An 18722-nucleotide genomic window follows, 5' to 3' on the forward strand; every position below is an offset into this window, starting at 1 on the left:
TTTTGAAGTATGTTTAATATTTACACTTCAAATATACTATATACATATAAAAGTTGTGTGAATAAGATTATATTTTTGTTTAATAACACATTTTTGTAATTTATTGATTTTATTGTTATTATTTTTATTGTTAAAAATTAAAATTTTAAAAATGATTAAAACATTTACATATTTCTTTTATAAGTAGGTACTTTAAATATTCAAAATAATTTATGCAAAGTTTCATAACGATTCACTAATTAATTACAAAGATGTAGAACAAATAAATATTTTGTTTATTTAGTGGACAGTTAGTTCATGCATCGCAATTAATGTAACTATACGTAAATAATCTTGAATACGTAATGTATTTATATTAAAAAATTGAGATTTTTATCATTTATTTTATAATACATTTCCATATATATTTTTATTAGAGAGCACAGATTTAAAAAATACTACCGTTTATTAAAATAACTTATGGTTCAAATAGTAAATTGTTACCAAATTTGTCGTATTATTTTTAAACGTGATTTATATAGAATAATTTGTAATTTTTTCGTAATTTTGTTATCATTTTGAAAATAGGTATAAAATATCCTTAACATAAATACAAAATCGAAAGGTTAAACTAATTAGAGTTTTAATAGTCTTTCAGACTTTTCTAACGACTCTCTTCGATAAAGAAAACAAATGAAAATCAAGTCATACACAACGTTACGTATATGTGTAGCCGCTACACTGTAACGTGTCAGGTAAATATACACTGCGTGACACTGAGCAACACTGAGTACGTGTGTTTTTGTCGAGGATTGACTGGGGTTGACGATTGAATCTCAACAATGAGTGCAAGCGAATCTGTGAGTCAACTCTTTTCGGAATCTGTTGATAATGACAAGATTTTTACGATTGGAGTCACTGTGGACACAGGTACGAAATTATTCGTGAACTTGTCCATGAGATAAGGAGAAATCCACGCGCGTCTCTTAAACATAACCTACAACAACGTCCTACACAACAAATGATTTTGTTGACGCAGGTTTCGAATGGGAAGCAATTGACGAATGCAAAGAGAAATTGGGCAAAGATGTTCGGGTGGTTAAGCAACGCGGAAGAATCTATTTTAATATCGATTGGGACGAATTTCCAAAAGTACTCTTCCATACAATTAATTCAAATTATTTTTTAAATATTAGGCGCAAGAATCATAATGTTTATGTTTTGTCATATATGTTATAGGTTCAAGAAATGAGATCGATAGATCATATATTTATAGTAGCTGAGAACGGAAGTTTATCGTTTACTAATAACAAAGAATCAGACTTATTGCATATAAGAAATTATAACTCGGACATACTTTCGAATTCAGATAAAACATGGAAGAAAACTCTTGAAGCATGGAAATGTGCAACAAGTTTCAAGGGAAAACTTTATCCAACGACTGAAGAACACGTTGAAGCTAAAAAGGAAGATCTTGTAGCCAAAACAGAGATGTTAGAAATGCGCAATAAAGAGAAAGAGAAAAAAGATCCCTATGATTGGGATGTATCAGAGATGAAAGAAGAGAAAGGGAAAAAAAGGGGTCAAGATCCTTCAAAATCTCAAGAAAATGATATACTCAAATATAGAGTAACATGTGAGAGGAGTGGTAAACATGCAGTTGAATCTAAGGATGTTGCTAGGGTTATCGGAGAGGTACTACAGGACAAATTTCATTGGTTGGTTGACTTGTCCATGTATCATCTAGAAATTGTCTGCAAATTGATAGATGGTACGATAAATGAGAATTAATAGACTAAAGAATTTTAACAATTTTAAGAAATGTACACATAAAGTTTTATAACAAGAATACTTCCAAGAATCAATTAATATGAATAATGAGAGAAGTTAAATAGATACTAATTATTTCTAAATATTTTAGATCAATTAATAACACATTTACGAGTTACGCACAAATCCAAGCATCACAGAAATATCATAAATTTTGGACCAACTACTCTTAGATCGACTATATGTTACAATTTGCTAAAATTAGCAAATCCCAAGCTAGGAGATATAATAGTAGATCCTATGTGCGGGGGAGGTTCTATTCCTATAGAGGTATATTGCATGTTTACAATAATAAAATTAATAATTCATAAAATTCTATTCAAATACAAATTTCAGGCAACACTAGCTTTTCCACATTCATATGTCTTGTGTGGCGACAATGATTCCAGAGCTACGGACAGAACAAAATCAAATATGAATGCTTCAGCAGTTACATGTAAAATAGATCTTGTACAGTGGACTGCTTCAAAATTGCCATTCAAAGATTCTTTCGTTGATATTATTGTTACTGATATGGTATGGAAATTAATCATTAAAAATTTTGTTCCAACTTTATAATTAATTTTTACATATTTTTATTTTTTCATTAAAAATGATCATTTTTTAAATAATCTGCAGCCTTTTGGTAAAAGAAGTGGGAATAAGTCATACAACAAAATTTTTTACAAAAAATTTTTGCTAGAATTTGGTCGTATAGTAAAATTAAACGGACAAATCATTCTACTCACTTATGATAGATATAACTTTAAAGACGTAAGTTTTTATTACAGTTATGTATAGCAATTAAAATATGAAAGAAAAGAATTAAAGTAAAATATTTTACTATAATCCGAAAACAAATTCTATTCTTCATTTTAGGCTCTGATGGCAGCTGGTGATTTATTCTGGGTGATAAAAATAATTGGTGTAAATGTGGGAGGCCTTGCAGCTGCAGTTTACGTTTTGAACCGCACTCAAGTAGCCCTTGATTCTTTCAAACCACGTGTGGCTAAACAGTATAGTTATCCGAGAGACAATAACGACTCGTCCTATTCGACTAAAAAGCCTTTGTCCAATTAGATAGTCTGTTTTCATAAGTATTGTGATACAAGTATTGTGAGTTCATATTTTTGTACGAAAAAATTAATAGAGTTTATTTAGCATATATTTGGCATACAATCATGTTTAGTTTTTTTACAAATTATTTCCCAGATAATCCTAATATATGTATACATAGAATTCACAAAAAGAACTTTCTTCTGCTTGTCTCCATCTCGTGTCTGCGACCTTGTATAATCCACTCGTAATCGCCATATTTACTGTCGAATGTTCCATGTTGCAGTGATCTTAATTTCAAAGTAAATCGTGGACCTAGTTCTCGTAATCTCGGTTTTCCATTCTTGAGATTAAACTCGTATCTGTAAATTCGTTCAATTAGATTTAAGTATAACAGAGATGTGGTTTACACCGATGTTAATTCTAAGTTCTATAAATTCCATGTGATTAATAATAAATATAAAAAATAAAGTCTATATAAATTCTTTAACTTTAGAGAAATGTTGTCATATATAGAAATTACATTAATTTTTTTTTCATCAAAATATTTTTTTAAAATTAAAAGTACTATAAAATTACCTATGATGTCTAAAAAATATATAATCTCTTTGATTATGAAATGTCACGACTCTCCTTCCTTTAAATTCTGGCTGATAATGAAACAAGGCTCCTAGCATTCTGCCGATGGTGAAACCTAAGCGTGTAGTAAAGTTATTGAGAATAACTTCTGGCCTGTGTTCTGTGATCTCCTTATGGTTGCGCTTTAAATCTGTTGTTAGTTTGACATTACTAATTTTGAAGTGTGCAGTAGGACCGTCTGGCAGATGAATGACTAACATTCCATCTAACAATTATTTAAGGAAAACTTTCAAAATAAAAATAACTTAAATTTAAGAGCTTGATATTTTATATGATGTATAATTAAAATTGGTCAAGTAAATTGCTTTTTAAGTAAAGCTTCCAAAAAATTTCTGATGCCTCTAATAATTTCCTATCAATTTATCTACAGGATATATTATACAACAGATAAAGTATTAGTTTATTACAATATTTATAAATGACCATACACTATCAGTTTATAATCAGCTATAAGGATACTTGGTTTGCATTGATCCTCATTGACAATGATTATATCTGTAAAGTTTCGGGCAGTAGCACTTTTGACCATTTTTTTAACGCCAGAGCGATTTCTATACAGCGAAATGGAATTAGGTACCATCCTTGTAAGTTCTCTGCCAAAAATTCTCGTTTTCCTGTTTGGATTATCGGCATATGTAATGAGGACCTTAGGTTCATATTCTTGCTTATAGTAGGCAGCAAATTCGTCATGTTCAAGGTCAAATTTGAGCTCCTCATTCGCCTCATCATCCAGATTACCTACTATCGTAGTCTCATCTTTCTCTCGTAGGCTCTCTAAAGTATGTGGCACCTGTTTCGGAGCGCCCGATTGTATCCTCGCCTTTTTCGCTGCTTTCTTTGCTTTCGCTCGTTCTTTCATCAATTCCTGGCATTTCTGGTACCTCAGAGCTTTGCATTTGATGTGGTTAAAATTACTGTCAGACGGCAGCAAAACTTCTGAAGCTATATCCGCTGACGTACTCGGTTGATCATTCGCCACTTCATCTTCCTCCCTGGGTCGACTCAGAGGATTCTTTCGCAAAGTTTTAATCTTCATCTTGTACAACCTTTTGTATTCTTCTTCTTTCTTCCCCTATGGATTTCTGACCCACTTATAACTTATAAGATCACAGTATCATGCGATGAGATGGATCAAGTACTTAGATCCAGTGAATGCCTCTTCAAAAATCAGATGAGAGGCCACACGTAAACTTTTTGCATTAAAATCATAACCATTCAGTGCACTTTCGCTATTTTCGCGTCTCTAACCTATCAATTCTTTTAAAGCTACCACATGTTTACGACCAAATTCCTGAGAGCACACAGTGTCGCCAATATGAGAAATATAGGGTAAAAAGAAGGCGCTTTTATCATTTAGTAATTTAGTTCTTTGTAGTAATAAACTAGAAAGCAGATCATAAAAAGAACAATTTATCATATCAGAATTTATGACGAAAAGGATAATTAAAAAATAAAAATACAATTTTTGATCTTATCATTTACAGATTATATTTTTTTCATGAGCATAACATATCTGTACAAAAAAATATTTCTCTTTTTTAAGAGTATGTCATCTCGCTATTTTTTCAAATTATTTTTTTACAGGTGACATAACAATACGTATGTTATTTTATAAAATGAGAGTAAAGTTTCCTGTATGATGAAATAATGCGAAAAATTCAAGATAGTTGAATAACTTAATCACAAACTATTATACTTTTATCCTAATTACGTTTTATACACATATCACCCTCTCTCATCTTATCTATAGACTTATGTACGTGAGTGATTCACTTGCACACTGTAGCAATTGCTCACTGTCAATCACAGCGACTTCTGCATGGTTTTTTTTTTTCAACGCAGTAATTGGCTTCTGCGCAATCGGCTCGTGTGCAATTGATATACACTCCTTATGTACCATCATTTAAATTTCAAAATTATCCATAATACAAAAAATACTGCTATAGAAAAAAGAAATAAATATAAAATATAATAGTTGTGGCCTGCCTTTGCTAAACGCAATACACGTGCTACAGAACCAGATAAGGAACCACTTGTTCTATCAAAATCGTCATCCTAAAATATAAATTTGTATTATTTGCTATGTATAAAATAATATACAAAATTATGTCAACGTCTTAAAAAAGCTAGTCAACTAACCATGCCTTTTAGCATTTTATCTTGGTATTTGACTTCCGTGCCAATGTCAATAGATAATGATTTTAAAGCATGAATTTTATCCTTCAATTCTTCAGTCATCCTTTCATTCTCGTCTTCCATAGTATTATGAGATGTACTTGGTAATGGCTCATAGCCATAACCTCCTGAAAAAGTAAAAATTATGTTTAAAATAAGAATCGATGTATTTGTTAACTGACAACTTACCTGAATGAGAACGTCGCATTTTGTTAGCAATCTTGATAGGTTAACAGATGAACAGATACAAAAGAAAATTATTGTCCCACAAAACACCTTTAAAAATTGAGAAATATTTCAATCTTTTTTTATCTAGAAAAATACATATTGTGAGGTCAGTTCAATTATTTATGCTTATATAAATATAATACTTGTAATACAAAATAGACTTACTCAGTTAAGTAATAATAAAAATTATTTAAGTAAAAATATGTTTTCCACGTAAGTAAATTGTATTAAACGAAAATAGTTAAACTGAAAATATTAACATATAAATATAACCTCAAATAAACGACACATTCGTACTAACTATTTCAAATATCTGTTCAGTTTTTCAATATAATAACATTTTCAATTTACCAATTAAATAGAAAATGCAGACAGCCGGAGAATAGAAAATATGTGTCAATATGTGTCAACGTCACGATCGTAGTGCATCGCAGTGACGTGTATCGAAATGAAAGGGATCGATGCTATCAATTGATTGAGAATACAATACAAGTACTAACTGCTATGACTAAAAAGTTATGTTAGGTCACCAATAAGAATTAGAATTTTTTTTTATTATAATTTTAAGATTTATTATTATCCTAATGTTTCTTAACTAATTATAAATTAATTTTTATATATGTTGTAAAGAAAAATTTATATCGCCAGTCAATAATATCGATACTCTACAAATACTTTTGAAATGATTCTTTTTTTGCTATATAAACTATAGAGTATTAATTAACATTTGTCAGGGTTGGGTAGTGCTAAATTAAAAAGATAAAAGTTAAGTTAAAAAGTTAATTAATTTATTTTAACTTACATTTAAGTTACATTTTAGACTCTTAACTTTTTAACTTAATTTAATTACATTTTATCGGTAATTATTAACTTTTAATTTGATTTATTTTAAGTTAATCTTCAGACACTATGCTTGTTCTTTTTGGCTGACCGTTTGCACCAGTTCATCTTTTTTCCTCTTTTTTCCTGCTGGAGAGAAAAGGAAGAAAGATGAACTGTGGTGCAAAAGTTCAGCCAAAAAGAACAGGCCTAATACGAGAGGATAATGAGCATATAGTTTAGTAATTTTATATTGTATAATCGTTACTTGTGAACAAAAATAACCAGATTCTTTAATAAATATGCTGTGAGAAAGGAAAAATACAAAAAATTATGTACATAAAATGGTCAAACTTTTTCTTTTTCTTTCTTTTTTGGTTGTCTGGACCAAATTTAACTTTTAACTTTTCAATTACTTTTTTATTAACTCAACTTTTAATTCAATTAATTTCATTATGAATTAACTTGTATTTTAATAAAGTCAAATTTTCAGGCTGTTAACTGTAACTTAACTTAGTTAAAAAAAAAGTTAACTTACCAATCCTGCATTTGGTGTATGAATGTATATATATATATATATGTATATATAATTAATTAAATATGTACAGAGCGTCAGCATTTAATAGACAAATTGCGGAAGTATATTCTGTAAAAGCATCTTCTTCTTTAGTTTTGGGTGGCCCTGGTCCTCGTTTCAAGGTTCACTTGGCCAAGAGTACGTTCCGTAAAGCCCATGGCACATACAAAGGCTGTGTTCCAAAATTGACTGCCAATACTGAAAATCTATGTGCACGTAACGTAAACTGTAACATTTTCAGTGCTGGCAGTAAATTTGGAACACAGTCAAAAACGTAAGGCCGTAATCAATAAGCGAATTGGCCAATCGCACAGTAGAGACCGTAAGGCCAGTAGCGAATCCAATGTTACGATTTCCTTATGCGGGGTCTACAATAGAAGTTGTAACGGTCGTAGGGTCTTAAGTCGTAGAAAATTGACCAATCACAGTTGATTATTCTTCTCATATTCGATTGTGATTGGTCAATTTTCTACGACTTGAGACCCTACGACTGCTATTGTAGACCCCGCATTACTGCTTATGTGTTACGACCTTATTTGTATGTGCCATGGGCTTAAAGCTGGTTCTACATTAGTCGCATCGCAGCGTCGCAAGCGTTGCGGTCCAATCAACGACAAGCTAGCTCGACTTTGATTGGACCGCAACATTTGCGACACGCTTGCGACGCGACTAATGTAGAACCAGCTTAACGTGGGATCTACAATAGAAGTCGTAGCGGTCGTAGAGTTTTAAGTCATAGAAAATTAACAATCTCAATCAAATATGAGAAGAATAATCGACTCTGATTGGTCAATTTTCTACGACTTAAGACCCTACGACTGCTACGACTTCTATTGTAGACCCCGCATAATACAAAAATATCGTGGCTATAATGCGGGATCTACAATAGAAGTCGTAACAGTCGTAGGGTCTTAAGTCGTAGAAAATTGACCCATAACAGTCGAATATGAGAAGAATATTCAACTGTGATTGGTCAATTTTCTATGACTTAAGACCCTACGATCGCTACGACTTCTATTGTAGACCCCGCATAATAGTTTTTGAATTACAAACTATCTTTAACCAATTATAAGTAAAAAAACTTGTAGCCTCGACATTTTTGTATTAGAATTTTCGTCTCAAAATTACCTCAAAAACACGTTCTTAAGAGGAAATGTGGTAGTTGTGAGACATCCTGTATATTAGATCGATTATAGACGAGGGGCATTTAAAGAATCGTGTTTCAGAGTGTTATTAATAGTATTATATATTAAATATAAAGGCACAAACAATAAAGGAGTACTTTTCTACTTTCTATAAATTCCTACGGTATCAAGATGTTTCATACATTGTCTACACGTTTGATATACAGACAATTATATATCTCACGCCAACAATCGCCATAGAATTACTCTCGGAGATGGAGAAACACTTACGATAATGTTTAACTATGGATCTTTGATCTCTCTCGAACTTAAATAATTTAATTATAACTCTATTCACAACCTTATAAGAAAAACGTTCACAGTGTATTTATTCTTCTTTTACGTAAATGGAACGCTATTATTCTTAATGCTCGTGTTGACGATTCGTTCGGTTAAATAAACATATATTAACGTCTCGATATGATCATATATAAAATTCTCGATATGAAAATTGTTAACAAGTTCAAAAACATAATTTTCTTCGTAAGTCTTTCGATACGTTTTACAACTAGATATACTGCTTTTATACAATTTTCACTATCCAACATCTTTATCTCAACATAGAACAGTGATAAGTACGTTTGATGTCGCTCGCGCATGAAAACGCCGTCAATTATTGAATCGTAAAATTCTCACACTGTTATAACATATACATTTATTACATATATTACTACGTAATGTTTCTCTACGCATATCGGTGTATCTGTATATCGTGTGTATATAAATAATATGTATATATATGCACACGATATTGACGATTTGATCCCAAGGAGTAATTTGAGATTAGGCCTGAACTTTGGATGTATTAAATATTGTATAAATTTCTACCGTAAGAAATTCGGATCGACGATTGTTCTTTTTGGAATGTTCAATGCCACAGAGTCCAAAAAGAAAAACACAAAAAGGTTAACCAATTTTCTTTGCTGTGGATTGTATCGTCATGGATATTAATTATTTTGTACTTCCACATCCTGTCTAAGAGAAAAATTGTATTCCTCAAGGATGTGCTATACAATTAAAATCGTATAAAATTTACGAAGGATTTATGAAAGATTCGTCAAAATGCCTGGCAGCACCTACACTGGACTATTATTAAAGATTACTGCTACAAACTAAACTACAAGATTTTTCCAACGTTACCCTGAATAGATATATACAGTGTTGAGCATTGTTCTTGACTTCCTAAATTATACAATACAGTTTTATCGAAAGAAATCGATCGTTAGGCAAGAGGACTTCAATGTATCGCGTCGTATGTTCGCAGCATGATGTATATAACAATATACATTATAAATATAACCATAACTTATAGGAGAATATAAAACAGATTACATAAAAGAAAAGTTATACTTAAATATAAAGTTCCAGTTATACTGTGACTCTCGCTTGCCAATTACTATACGTTTTAAATAATGTGTGAAAAGAAAAATCATGATGGATGAATCTTAAGAAAGTTGTATATAAAGGATCGGCTATCGGAATTATTTGGAATATTTCGATGTGTTCAGAGAAACGCTGGACGAGTGAATGCGTCGCGATGGCGCCGGGCTAGCTGGAGCCGAAGGAGACGGTCCAGTGGGCGTTGTCGGCTTGGAACCTCTTCTGCTTCGTCTCAGAGTAGAATATGGGCTGATGCCTCGATTAACGTGCTCATGAGCATAAAGTAACACTCCAATATCCCGGTTACCCGCCTCCAGGGCGATCTTCAGGGCCGAACTGCCGTCTACGTCGACGATAGATGGGTCGCAGTCCGGATGTGCAAGGAGCAACCTCACGATCTCGGTGTGGCCGTGTTCCGCTGCGCACATTAATGCGGTGCTACCGTCTTCATCCTGAATATTAACTGCTGCTCCAGCATCTAGCAGCAGTTGCGTCATATCCTTACGTCCGTGCGATACTGCCAACATCAGCGCAGTTTGCCCATGCTGTTTGCACAAAAAAAAATTAGATAATTATAAATATATTTAAAAAAAAACAGGAGAAAATTTTTTTAATTATTTTCGTAAACATAGATAATACTTCTATTGTATTTATTATAATGTAGCTGAGCCTACCAATTTTGCTCGGATGTTGACGTCAGCAAGCTGGAACAATCTATTCGCTACCGAGGCGTGCGTGGAATTTCTGACTTCTGCCAGAGCAGCTAACATCACAGCCGTGTAACCAGCCACGTTCGCCTTATTAATATCGCATACTTTCGAATCTAACAATATAGACACCACGTCGAAATTGCCATGAGAGACCGCATAGTGCATCGCTGTATTTCCACTGGTGTCCGTCATATTGACAATATACTCGAGCAGAGTGCTCGAGCATTCCTCAAAACGGTCCAAATAATCCTCGACATCTAACGGATTCGCGCTAGATGTGCTGGATATTTTGAACCATTCTTGCTGTATAATATTGGTAGCATTTTTAAGCTGATGAGAGATATTTCTGCTAGGTGATTTCTTGATACTGTCATTGAGCACCTTCATGGCGGCCTGCATCTCCTTCGAGGGCTCAACCTTTTTCCTAGGCTTATCTTGGATTGGTTGAAACAAAGCTGATTCTGGTAGCTCCGACTTCTCCTCATTATCTGTCTCCTTCTCCACGTTACGCATCTCTTCTGACACAATCTTCTCATCCTTGATTTTCTCGGATTGCAATTGTTGAATGCTGTAAGAGCCAAGAAGAAACAATTTTTTAAATATCTGTTTAAAAATACTTGGCATATAATACTTATATACGTATAACACTCATCTGATTAATTATTATTCTTTGTACATATTATATAAGGAAAGTTGCAAAATCTATTCAATAAAATTAATATAGTCTAATAATTGGCGTAATTGAAAAGGTTAAAAATTTCAAATCTTAAATAAAAAAGATTTATGAAATATTATAAAAGTATCCTTAATAAAGTTATTAATATTAAAATATTCAAAATTTAACACGATACTGATGAAATTAGTAGCAATGAGTATGATGCTGTAAATAGAAGATATCAGATAGTGGAAAAGGGGGGGAAGTTACCCTTCCGTGGTCAAACAAGGCGAGATATCGGAGACTTCAAGATCGCTAAATAAACGAGAGGTGGTTTGCTGTTGCTGCTGTTGCATCGATCTGTCCAGATCGAGGATACACTTATTCGTTCACCATTGCAAAACCGTCAGTACAATGTGAGACGCGCATTAATATCTGACGCTTCGACACTTTCGTCGCGGTATTTTGTACGTAATTGCTGTGCCAGGAAGAGCACTCGATGACGCATTCGACACGCGCGCAACCATGGACTCAAAAACAACAACAAACTATCTCGGCACGCTTGGCAGGCACGAAGTACGTCATACGCGGCTCTGTAATTGGCTTCGTGCTATCCTTTTTCCACCCTCTTTTACGCGAAACAACCCCCTTGCAAAAGCGACCTTCGACCACGGAAATAACAGATGGCGTGGAGCGTAGTTGAGCGGGAAGAGAGGATCGAGTTTTGAAGGGGTAAATGCTTCGTTCTCATTTTGGAAATCATCATTGGAAATCTACTCATTTGGAAGTATTAAGTTTAAAACTACACAATAAATTTAAACTTGACATAATTTAAAAGAATAATTATAAGAATAATTATGTAATGATGGATATTCGATCATATCTCTTGCGAATTTTTAATCGATTCAATTATTGCTCTGTTTCGAAACATTTCGAATATTATTCGAAATTGTATACTCTTGAAAGTCTTGATAGGTCTTAAAATTTGATAATTCTCGATTTCTTCGATTAAAAAAGCATTTGTTTGAATTAAAGAAATTTGAGCTATACGGAAATTGTTGCTATACGGTTAAAGAAAAGTTTCTTTGATTTGAACGTCATATTCGAACTAATTCAAAGCATCTTGATAACCATCATGTACTAATTATATGCAATTTGTAATTTTCTCCAAGTAAATAATAAAGATTTCATAAAGCCTCATGGAGTAAAATAATATTTAGTAATTCACTCTCCCTAATTCATCGTTTTTTGCAGAATAATTTAGATATGATTAATTTATTTCCCATAGATTAAGAATACTTTGCAATAAAAATATTTAAATTTGTAATCTCTAAATCTCTATTATTTCTCCAGTATCTCGTAAAAGATAAGATAAAATAAAGGTAATTCCAAATGACTAACCGATTACTACTGTCATACTGCTCTTTATTGTCCGTGTCGTATCTAATCACACCGGCGGCTGGTATTTTCGTGTAAGTGTCCTGACGTTTGAACTGTCTTCTATAATCGCTGGTATTCAGAGGAATATGGGATGGCCTCGGAATCCTGGATACCATATTGCTATTCTGATGATTCAAGCTGTTCTCTGCATTATTTGCGATTTGCTTCGCCAAACTTTTGATTGTCTCCTTGCAATTGTCGCAATAATTCGCCGCGCAAGAGATCGAGATGTGTGGCCTCACAGAATCACCGACCGACACATCGATCAACGTCTTCTTCATCGTCGAGGTACCAAAATCTCGACACTTTGGCGCGAGACCGGAAGTATCGGTGCCGCGAGTGATGGTTTTTACCAAGTCCTCCACCATCACCGCTACCGATTTGCTAGCTTTTGTCTTCATTCGCGTGTCACCATAGTTGAACGAATGACTTCTCAAATTTATCCAGTTCAACGACACAGGCGGCTGCACTGGATCTGGTCCAACGCCTATGCTTCTAATGCAAGAACCGAGTTTGACTTCGATCCCGACCTCCGACGTCATCGGCTTAGCAGTTACGCTCACGTGCGAGCGCATTCTAAACTGCTCCGTCACTTGAACCGCCCGATCCCGCTTTTCAGCGACTTTAGGCGTTTCTGGACTGCATTGAACGCTCCTGGAGGAAGTGTCTTTTACCAAACTGTTCTTGTAATTCCTTAAAGCATGTTCCACAAGCAATTCAGCATCTTCCTTCGTTAGAAGATCCTTCATATTTAATCTTGTTGTTGTGCCGAAAGAACGCTTTTTTACTTCCTTCTTTGCTTCCGGTGCAATATCCTCAATTAGGAAGTGACTGTATTGAAGACTCCTGGACTTGTTTTCTGTATTGATACCGAAGTCTCGCGTTTTCTTTATGGTTTTGCGATTAATCACATTGTTTTCGTTAGGCGGTATAGATTCCACTTGAAGCAAAGTTCTCGTTAATTGCTGTTTTCGTACTTCCGGCAGGATCTCTTCCAGCATCAGTTGACTGCGGGTCAAACTCGATTTCCAGCTACGATGCTGGGAATCGCAAAGGTTCGAGAAGTTTGACGATGTTTCGTCGGCCAATACGGTACTCTGGTCCTGGATCTCGGGCGCAATCTCTTCGATTCGTAAATGACTTTTCTGTAGCGATGGTTTGATCGGTGTGCTTGTTATCATACCGACGTCTCTCGTTCGAACCTGTACGCGAATAATTGTTAACTCGATGCAATGAGTTTTGGTAAATTTGAATATAAGTTATTAAAGCATATTTTTGTTCAGAATTATATTTATATATACGTATATCTCCTTTTATACACTAATTAGCCTCGATGTAATTGCTACACAATTTTACATAAAATAACATAATATTGATTTTGAATATACGTTGTTAATCGCCTTAAATATTACGAACCATTGCATACCGAGCAGATTATATTACCGATGACATATCTGGGAAGTTTCAGAAAGAAACGCAGCATTGTATTAAAAAGCGGATACATATTGTAACTAATATTTTTATAATCTTCAATCTCGACGTATCTATTTATAAATATTTATGCGAAATATGTACACGCGCGCGAAAATCGCTGGACTTCGACGATGTAAGAAAATGACACGACAAAATAATATATCTCCATTTAAATTCCGATTTTCACTTCTAATTAGAGAACAAGCAATCGATGCTCATTTCAGGATGTATATAACCGACGAATAATTTAATGAGAAATTCTAACTTAAAAAAGAAACTAGATATGTAATCTAAAAATTACATACATCAAATAGCATAGAAGTTTAAATTAACTTTAATATATAATATTGATTATCTTTAATTCTAATTTGATTAGTTCTTTATTATTTATTTTATATAGAATTACAGTAAAAATAGATAAATATTCTAAAAGTGTGTAGTGAAGTAAAGTTTAATGAAGCTATTAAGGTTAATAAACTAATATATTAAAATAACAACAAAAAATATAATATATTCTCTAAAATATTTAATTAAATAATTTTAATAAAAACACACATTCAGAATTTCAAGATTTGCTAGACGTCTTTTAGATATTTAGAGAAATAAATAGCTTGTATGCTTAAATAAAAATACAATTCTTACCGGTTGGTACGACACCCCGACATCCCTTGTCATCACGCCACACATGGTTCCCATGTCCCTGGTAGATACGCTTTCAGAGTTCTTCAAGTTTCGTAGGGTGCTGTGTTGTTCCGAAAACGACTGACTGCGATGCCTGTGTAGGGTGTCATTGTAGGAATTCGTTTTACTCAGCTCGTCCACTTGCCGTAGGAGATTGCGCTTCTCCTCTTTCAATACCGAGACTTGCACCTGCAAGAGGAAAAGAAAGAGATTATGTGTACGGAGTTAGATAAGTCTGGCAATAGTGTAGTTTTTTTTATAGAGATTGATAAAATTGCGACGCGTGAGAAAACATGATTTTTAGCGCTGCGGAAGTAATAGAAATATTACCAATTGAAGGAATACTAAATAAATTGTAGCAATAGAATAACCCTTTATAAAATTATATATAAAATATTTTTTCCCGGGAAATGACTAATATTCTATGTAATTATATTTTTTAGATCAGGTATCAATAGATAGAATAAGCTAGGAATAAAATATTCTGTGTTTTTCATATTAAACAAAATGAAATTAATATATAAGATTGATTAAAAATAAAATACAAAAAATCTTTATCTTCTTTAATTTTATTATTTTTTAGGTCAAGTTTATTATATTACAATTGGTAGCGATTGTTACATGAATATAAATATAAATTTACGAAATTTTTTTAAAAATGTGTGAGAACTTCATATTTTCGCATAGTTTATGTACTGAATGTGCAACGAGACGTCGTCGTAATAAGAACAACGAGATCATGATAAAGCAGCGGGAATATCTTACACACGAACGTTTCGCTAGAACGGAAGAGCTCGCCTGGGTACAAATTACATGCCGGGCGATGAACGTTACGAAAGCGTAGGTGGGAGAATAGGAAATTAGTGAGAACTCACCTGCAGCATGGGAATCGCCTTGACCTGTTCCTCTAGCTCTTTCATTCGTTCCAGAGATGCCGCCATTTGTTCTCTGATATTCTGTAACATATAAAAAATATTATCTCTCTTTGTTCTTATATTTTACAAAGTTAAGTCAACTTACTAATATTATATAAAATTAGAAGCTAAAGAAGAAAAGGAGCTTGGTAAAGACTGTTATCAAGTTTAAGATTAGAAATATTTAATTAGAAATCAATTAAAATTAGGAGTAATAAGGAATAATGTATAAAAATATTAAAAATCTTTTATAGGATAGTGGCAAGAATAAAATCATTGTGTAACTTTTCAATTTTCGGTTGCTCGAATTTTAATCACCTATGCAATTTTTTTCTTACAACAAATAAATCATAATATAATGTATAATTTATAGTAATATTGTATAATGTGATAGTTATATAAATATATAATAAACAAAGTTGGGTAGTGTTAGATTAAAAAAATAAAAAGATAAATTAAAAAGATAAAAGTTAAGTTAAAAAGTTAAAAAGTTAATTAATTTTAACTTAACTTAGTTAAGACATTTTAGACTCTTAACTTTTTAACTTAATTTAATTACATTTTATCGATAATTATTAACTTTTAATTTGATTTTTTTTTAAGTTAATCTTCAGACATAATAAGAGAGAATAATAAGCATATAGTTTAATAATTTTATATTGTATAATCGTTACTTGTGAAAAATAACCAGATTCTTTAATAAATATGCTGTGAGAAAGGAAAAATACAAAAAATTATGTGAAATGGTCAAACTTTCTCTTTTTCTTTTTTTTTTGGTTGTCCGTTCGGACCAAATTTAACTTTTAACTTTTTAATTACTTTTTTTATTAACTTAACTTTTAATTCAATTAATTCCATTATGGATTAACTTAAATTGTAATAAAGTTAAATTTTCAAGGCTGTTAACTTTAACTTAACTTAGTTAAAAAAAAAAGTTAACTTATCCAACCTTGATAATAAAGTATAAATTTCATACCTGAAGTGCGCCGGTACTAAGATTCGAATTGCCACTTCCAACGCTGGCGTTGTCAGAATCTGCCGGCTGGTCTGTCTGAGCCGCATTTTGCACCGGTGCCGTCCCATTTGTGCCATCTAGCGAAAAAAATTAGTCTTGGAAACTATACGCTTAACTATCCGATGCATTTTTTTTGCAAGAAATATTTTATTCATTTCTGAGAAAACGTGATTGCGCTGAACGTTGAAACATCCACTTTAATCTCCCTCTTCGATCAACTCTGCCCTCCGGCTTTGTTAACCCTTTAACTAAGGAAGTTAATTTAAACTGATTCCTCCGCACGAGGGAGAGATTTTCAGAAAAATATACTCTTGAAAAATAAAATCCATAATTGATACTTGTATTATTTAATATAATACTTATATTTATTTTAAGAAACAAATAATAAAATAATTTTATTAATAAATTGATATTTTGTGCCTTTCTCTTTCTTTATAACCCGTTAGAATCTAGATATACAATAGAATCGCACAAGAATATTTCTTAGAAATATTTCATTTAATGTAGCTACTAATAACGTCGCTATTTCTTTTAGCAATCGTTGATTGCTCTTTTTGACGTATCATTATTCGATAATAGACATGGAGAAGAATGATTAAATTTTTTGCGTCATTATTGTATATCGCCATATTATGTATTATTGCATATATACGTATTATTATTGTGCAACATTTACTACAGGCTAAGTTCACCTGTTCTGACGAAATGTTTTTTAATCGGCACTTGAGCAATTACGTTACAGAGCAGAACGTTATCTCGAAGAGAACAATGAAGAAATGTGGCAGACGTAGTGGCAAATTCCTTTGACAATGTCGTGATATGTCTCGTGGGCTCGGTCGTCGCGATGCAAAATGTTCAGCACGCAATTCGTGACGAACGATATGTCCGCACGAGATATTTCACAATCTACAATCTTAATTTTAATAACGTATTCTTTGGCAAAGTGTCTCTTCAAATTTAATAGAATATTTTGAGATTTAAAGAGATTTATAAAGATATTTAGCATTCGAAACAGACTTCCTTCGTCATTTTTGCCAAGAAAAAATCGACTCTTAATTGAGGAGAAACTTATCATTAAAATTAAGGTCGCAAGGTTGCAGAATATTCTATATATGCATCATCATTAACGTTGAAGCGTTCGAATCGCGCATCACGCGCATTGCACATGTGGATTAAGTGAAATAAAAAGGCTAAACGCCGATCTCCAACATCGTGAAAGTTTCGCAGCAGAGACGAACATTACTGCCGCATGCCTATCATGAGATCGCGATAAATTCGTCGCGAAGAGGAGCGAAAGAAATTAACAAGGCAACCATCCGACTGTTGCGTGCCAAGAGTTACGTGTTCGCATGTCAGCTGAAGTTAGCTTTTGTCATAATAAAATAACCACTGTTTATTTAAAGACTTCTAGAAAATTAAATTTTCAACAAAACGAAAGATTTATACGACCTAATTCCTCAATTAAAAATCCTTTATTCTGAGCGAATAAAAATCGCAAATTTATGAAATGGATGCGTTATTTATGGATACGTTATTTATGGATGCGTTCGCTGCGATGCAATTTCTTCTCTATCACTGCTCCTAAACTACATTTCGACTGATCGTTACGATAACGTAGATAAGATTTTTTTCGAACACTGACACTCCGATTTCGCGACGTCCCTGGCACTTCCATTTTTTGCTCGTTTACGTTTCAGGCAGATGCACTTGTCGAATACGGAAAAAGGCATTGCGCGCTACTCGCGAATAGCGTAACATCGTGATCGGATGTCGGCATATAAAGTAAAAGAGGGAGAGAGCAACCGATCTTTGAAGTCGTTCGATTTCACGAGGCGAGATAACGAATTCAACTCTCGATAACAAATTCACCTTGTTTACTGTTAGATAAACTATCTGTTAATCGCTTGCGCCGCTGCTATAAGTGATGTACGCTAATCAGTATGATGATAAACAATGGCAGTCCATTCCGTCACGGCGGTCAAATTACA

The 18722-nt window shown here is 33.1% G+C and overlaps 4 protein-coding genes across 11 annotated transcripts in view; 1 reads left to right on the forward strand and 3 right to left on the reverse strand.

Moving 5' to 3' along the window:
* Nucleotides 1–773: 773 nt before the first annotated feature.
* LOC108722814 (THUMP domain-containing protein 3) lies at nucleotides 774–2868 on the forward strand. 2 transcript variants are annotated; one of them, XM_018448118.1, is made up of 7 exons: nucleotides 774–909; nucleotides 1019–1131; nucleotides 1219–1750; nucleotides 1901–2079; nucleotides 2146–2325; nucleotides 2428–2562; nucleotides 2668–2868. In XM_018448118.1, exons 1-7 carry the CDS (start codon nucleotides 822–824, stop codon nucleotides 2866–2868), a joined length of 1428 nt encoding a protein of 475 aa, XP_018303620.1. In that variant the 5' UTR covers nucleotides 774–821. The 2 variants fall into 2 exon arrangements, with proteins under 2 accessions (XP_018303620.1, XP_018303621.1); XM_018448119.1 differs by lacking the exon at nucleotides 2668–2868 and having other exon boundaries at nucleotides 2492–2521.
* A 131-nt stretch (nucleotides 2869–2999) lies between these two features.
* LOC108722811 (probable ribosome production factor 1) lies at nucleotides 3000–4758 on the reverse strand. The gene is made up of 3 exons (XM_018448115.1): nucleotides 3943–4758; nucleotides 3424–3688; nucleotides 3000–3206 (listed from the first exon to the last, which is right to left on the reverse strand). The coding sequence occupies exons 1-3, from the start codon at nucleotides 4517–4519 to the stop codon at nucleotides 3029–3031; spliced, it is 1020 nt and encodes a 339-aa protein (XP_018303617.1). The 5' UTR covers nucleotides 4520–4758; the 3' UTR covers nucleotides 3000–3028.
* Nucleotides 4759–5055: 297 nt separating this feature from the next.
* Nucleotides 5056–6323, reverse strand: Bet1 (blocked early in transport 1). Of its 3 annotated transcripts, none has more exons than XM_018448169.1 (4): nucleotides 6238–6323; nucleotides 5848–5970; nucleotides 5623–5786; nucleotides 5056–5538 (listed from the first exon to the last, which is right to left on the reverse strand). In XM_018448169.1, the coding sequence occupies exons 2-4, from the start codon at nucleotides 5864–5866 to the stop codon at nucleotides 5383–5385; spliced, it is 339 nt and encodes a 112-aa protein (XP_018303671.1). In that variant the 5' UTR covers nucleotides 5867–5970; nucleotides 6238–6323; the 3' UTR covers nucleotides 5056–5382. The 3 variants fall into 3 exon arrangements, with proteins under 3 accessions (XP_018303671.1, XP_018303674.1, XP_018303673.1); XM_018448172.1 differs by having other exon boundaries at nucleotides 5848–5934; nucleotides 6238–6321; XM_018448171.1 differs by lacking the exon at nucleotides 6238–6323 and adding an exon at nucleotides 6052–6068 and having other exon boundaries at nucleotides 5848–5934.
* A 2166-nt stretch (nucleotides 6324–8489) lies between these two features.
* The window catches only part of Kank (KN motif and ankyrin repeat domain-containing protein 2 kank), a 39688-nt gene continuing 29455 nt past the window's right edge, over nucleotides 8490–18722 (reverse strand). For 4 of the 5 annotated variants that reach the window (XM_018448164.1, XM_018448165.1, XM_018448166.1 and 1 more), the window contains 6 exons: nucleotides 16696–16811; nucleotides 15681–15761; nucleotides 14767–14994; nucleotides 12613–13853; nucleotides 10521–11124; nucleotides 8490–10391 (listed from right to left, as the gene is read on the reverse strand). In XM_018448164.1, the coding sequence (XP_018303666.1) occupies nucleotides 9948–10391; nucleotides 10521–11124; nucleotides 12613–13853; nucleotides 14767–14994; nucleotides 15681–15761; nucleotides 16696–16811 (2714 nt within the window). In that variant the 3' untranslated portion in view covers nucleotides 8490–9947. Of the gene's footprint in view, nucleotides 10392–10520; nucleotides 11125–12612; nucleotides 13854–14766; nucleotides 14995–15680; nucleotides 15762–16695; nucleotides 16812–18376; nucleotides 18543–18722 lie in introns of those variants that run through there. The other variant, XM_018448167.1, reaches the window with a different exon arrangement.

This window comes from Mycetomoellerius zeteki, unplaced genomic scaffold (genome assembly GCF_001594055.1).
Source record: "Mycetomoellerius zeteki isolate Tzet28-1 unplaced genomic scaffold, Tzet1.0 scaffold22, whole genome shotgun sequence".
NCBI classification, from domain to species: Eukaryota; Metazoa; Arthropoda; class Insecta; order Hymenoptera; family Formicidae; genus Mycetomoellerius; species Mycetomoellerius zeteki.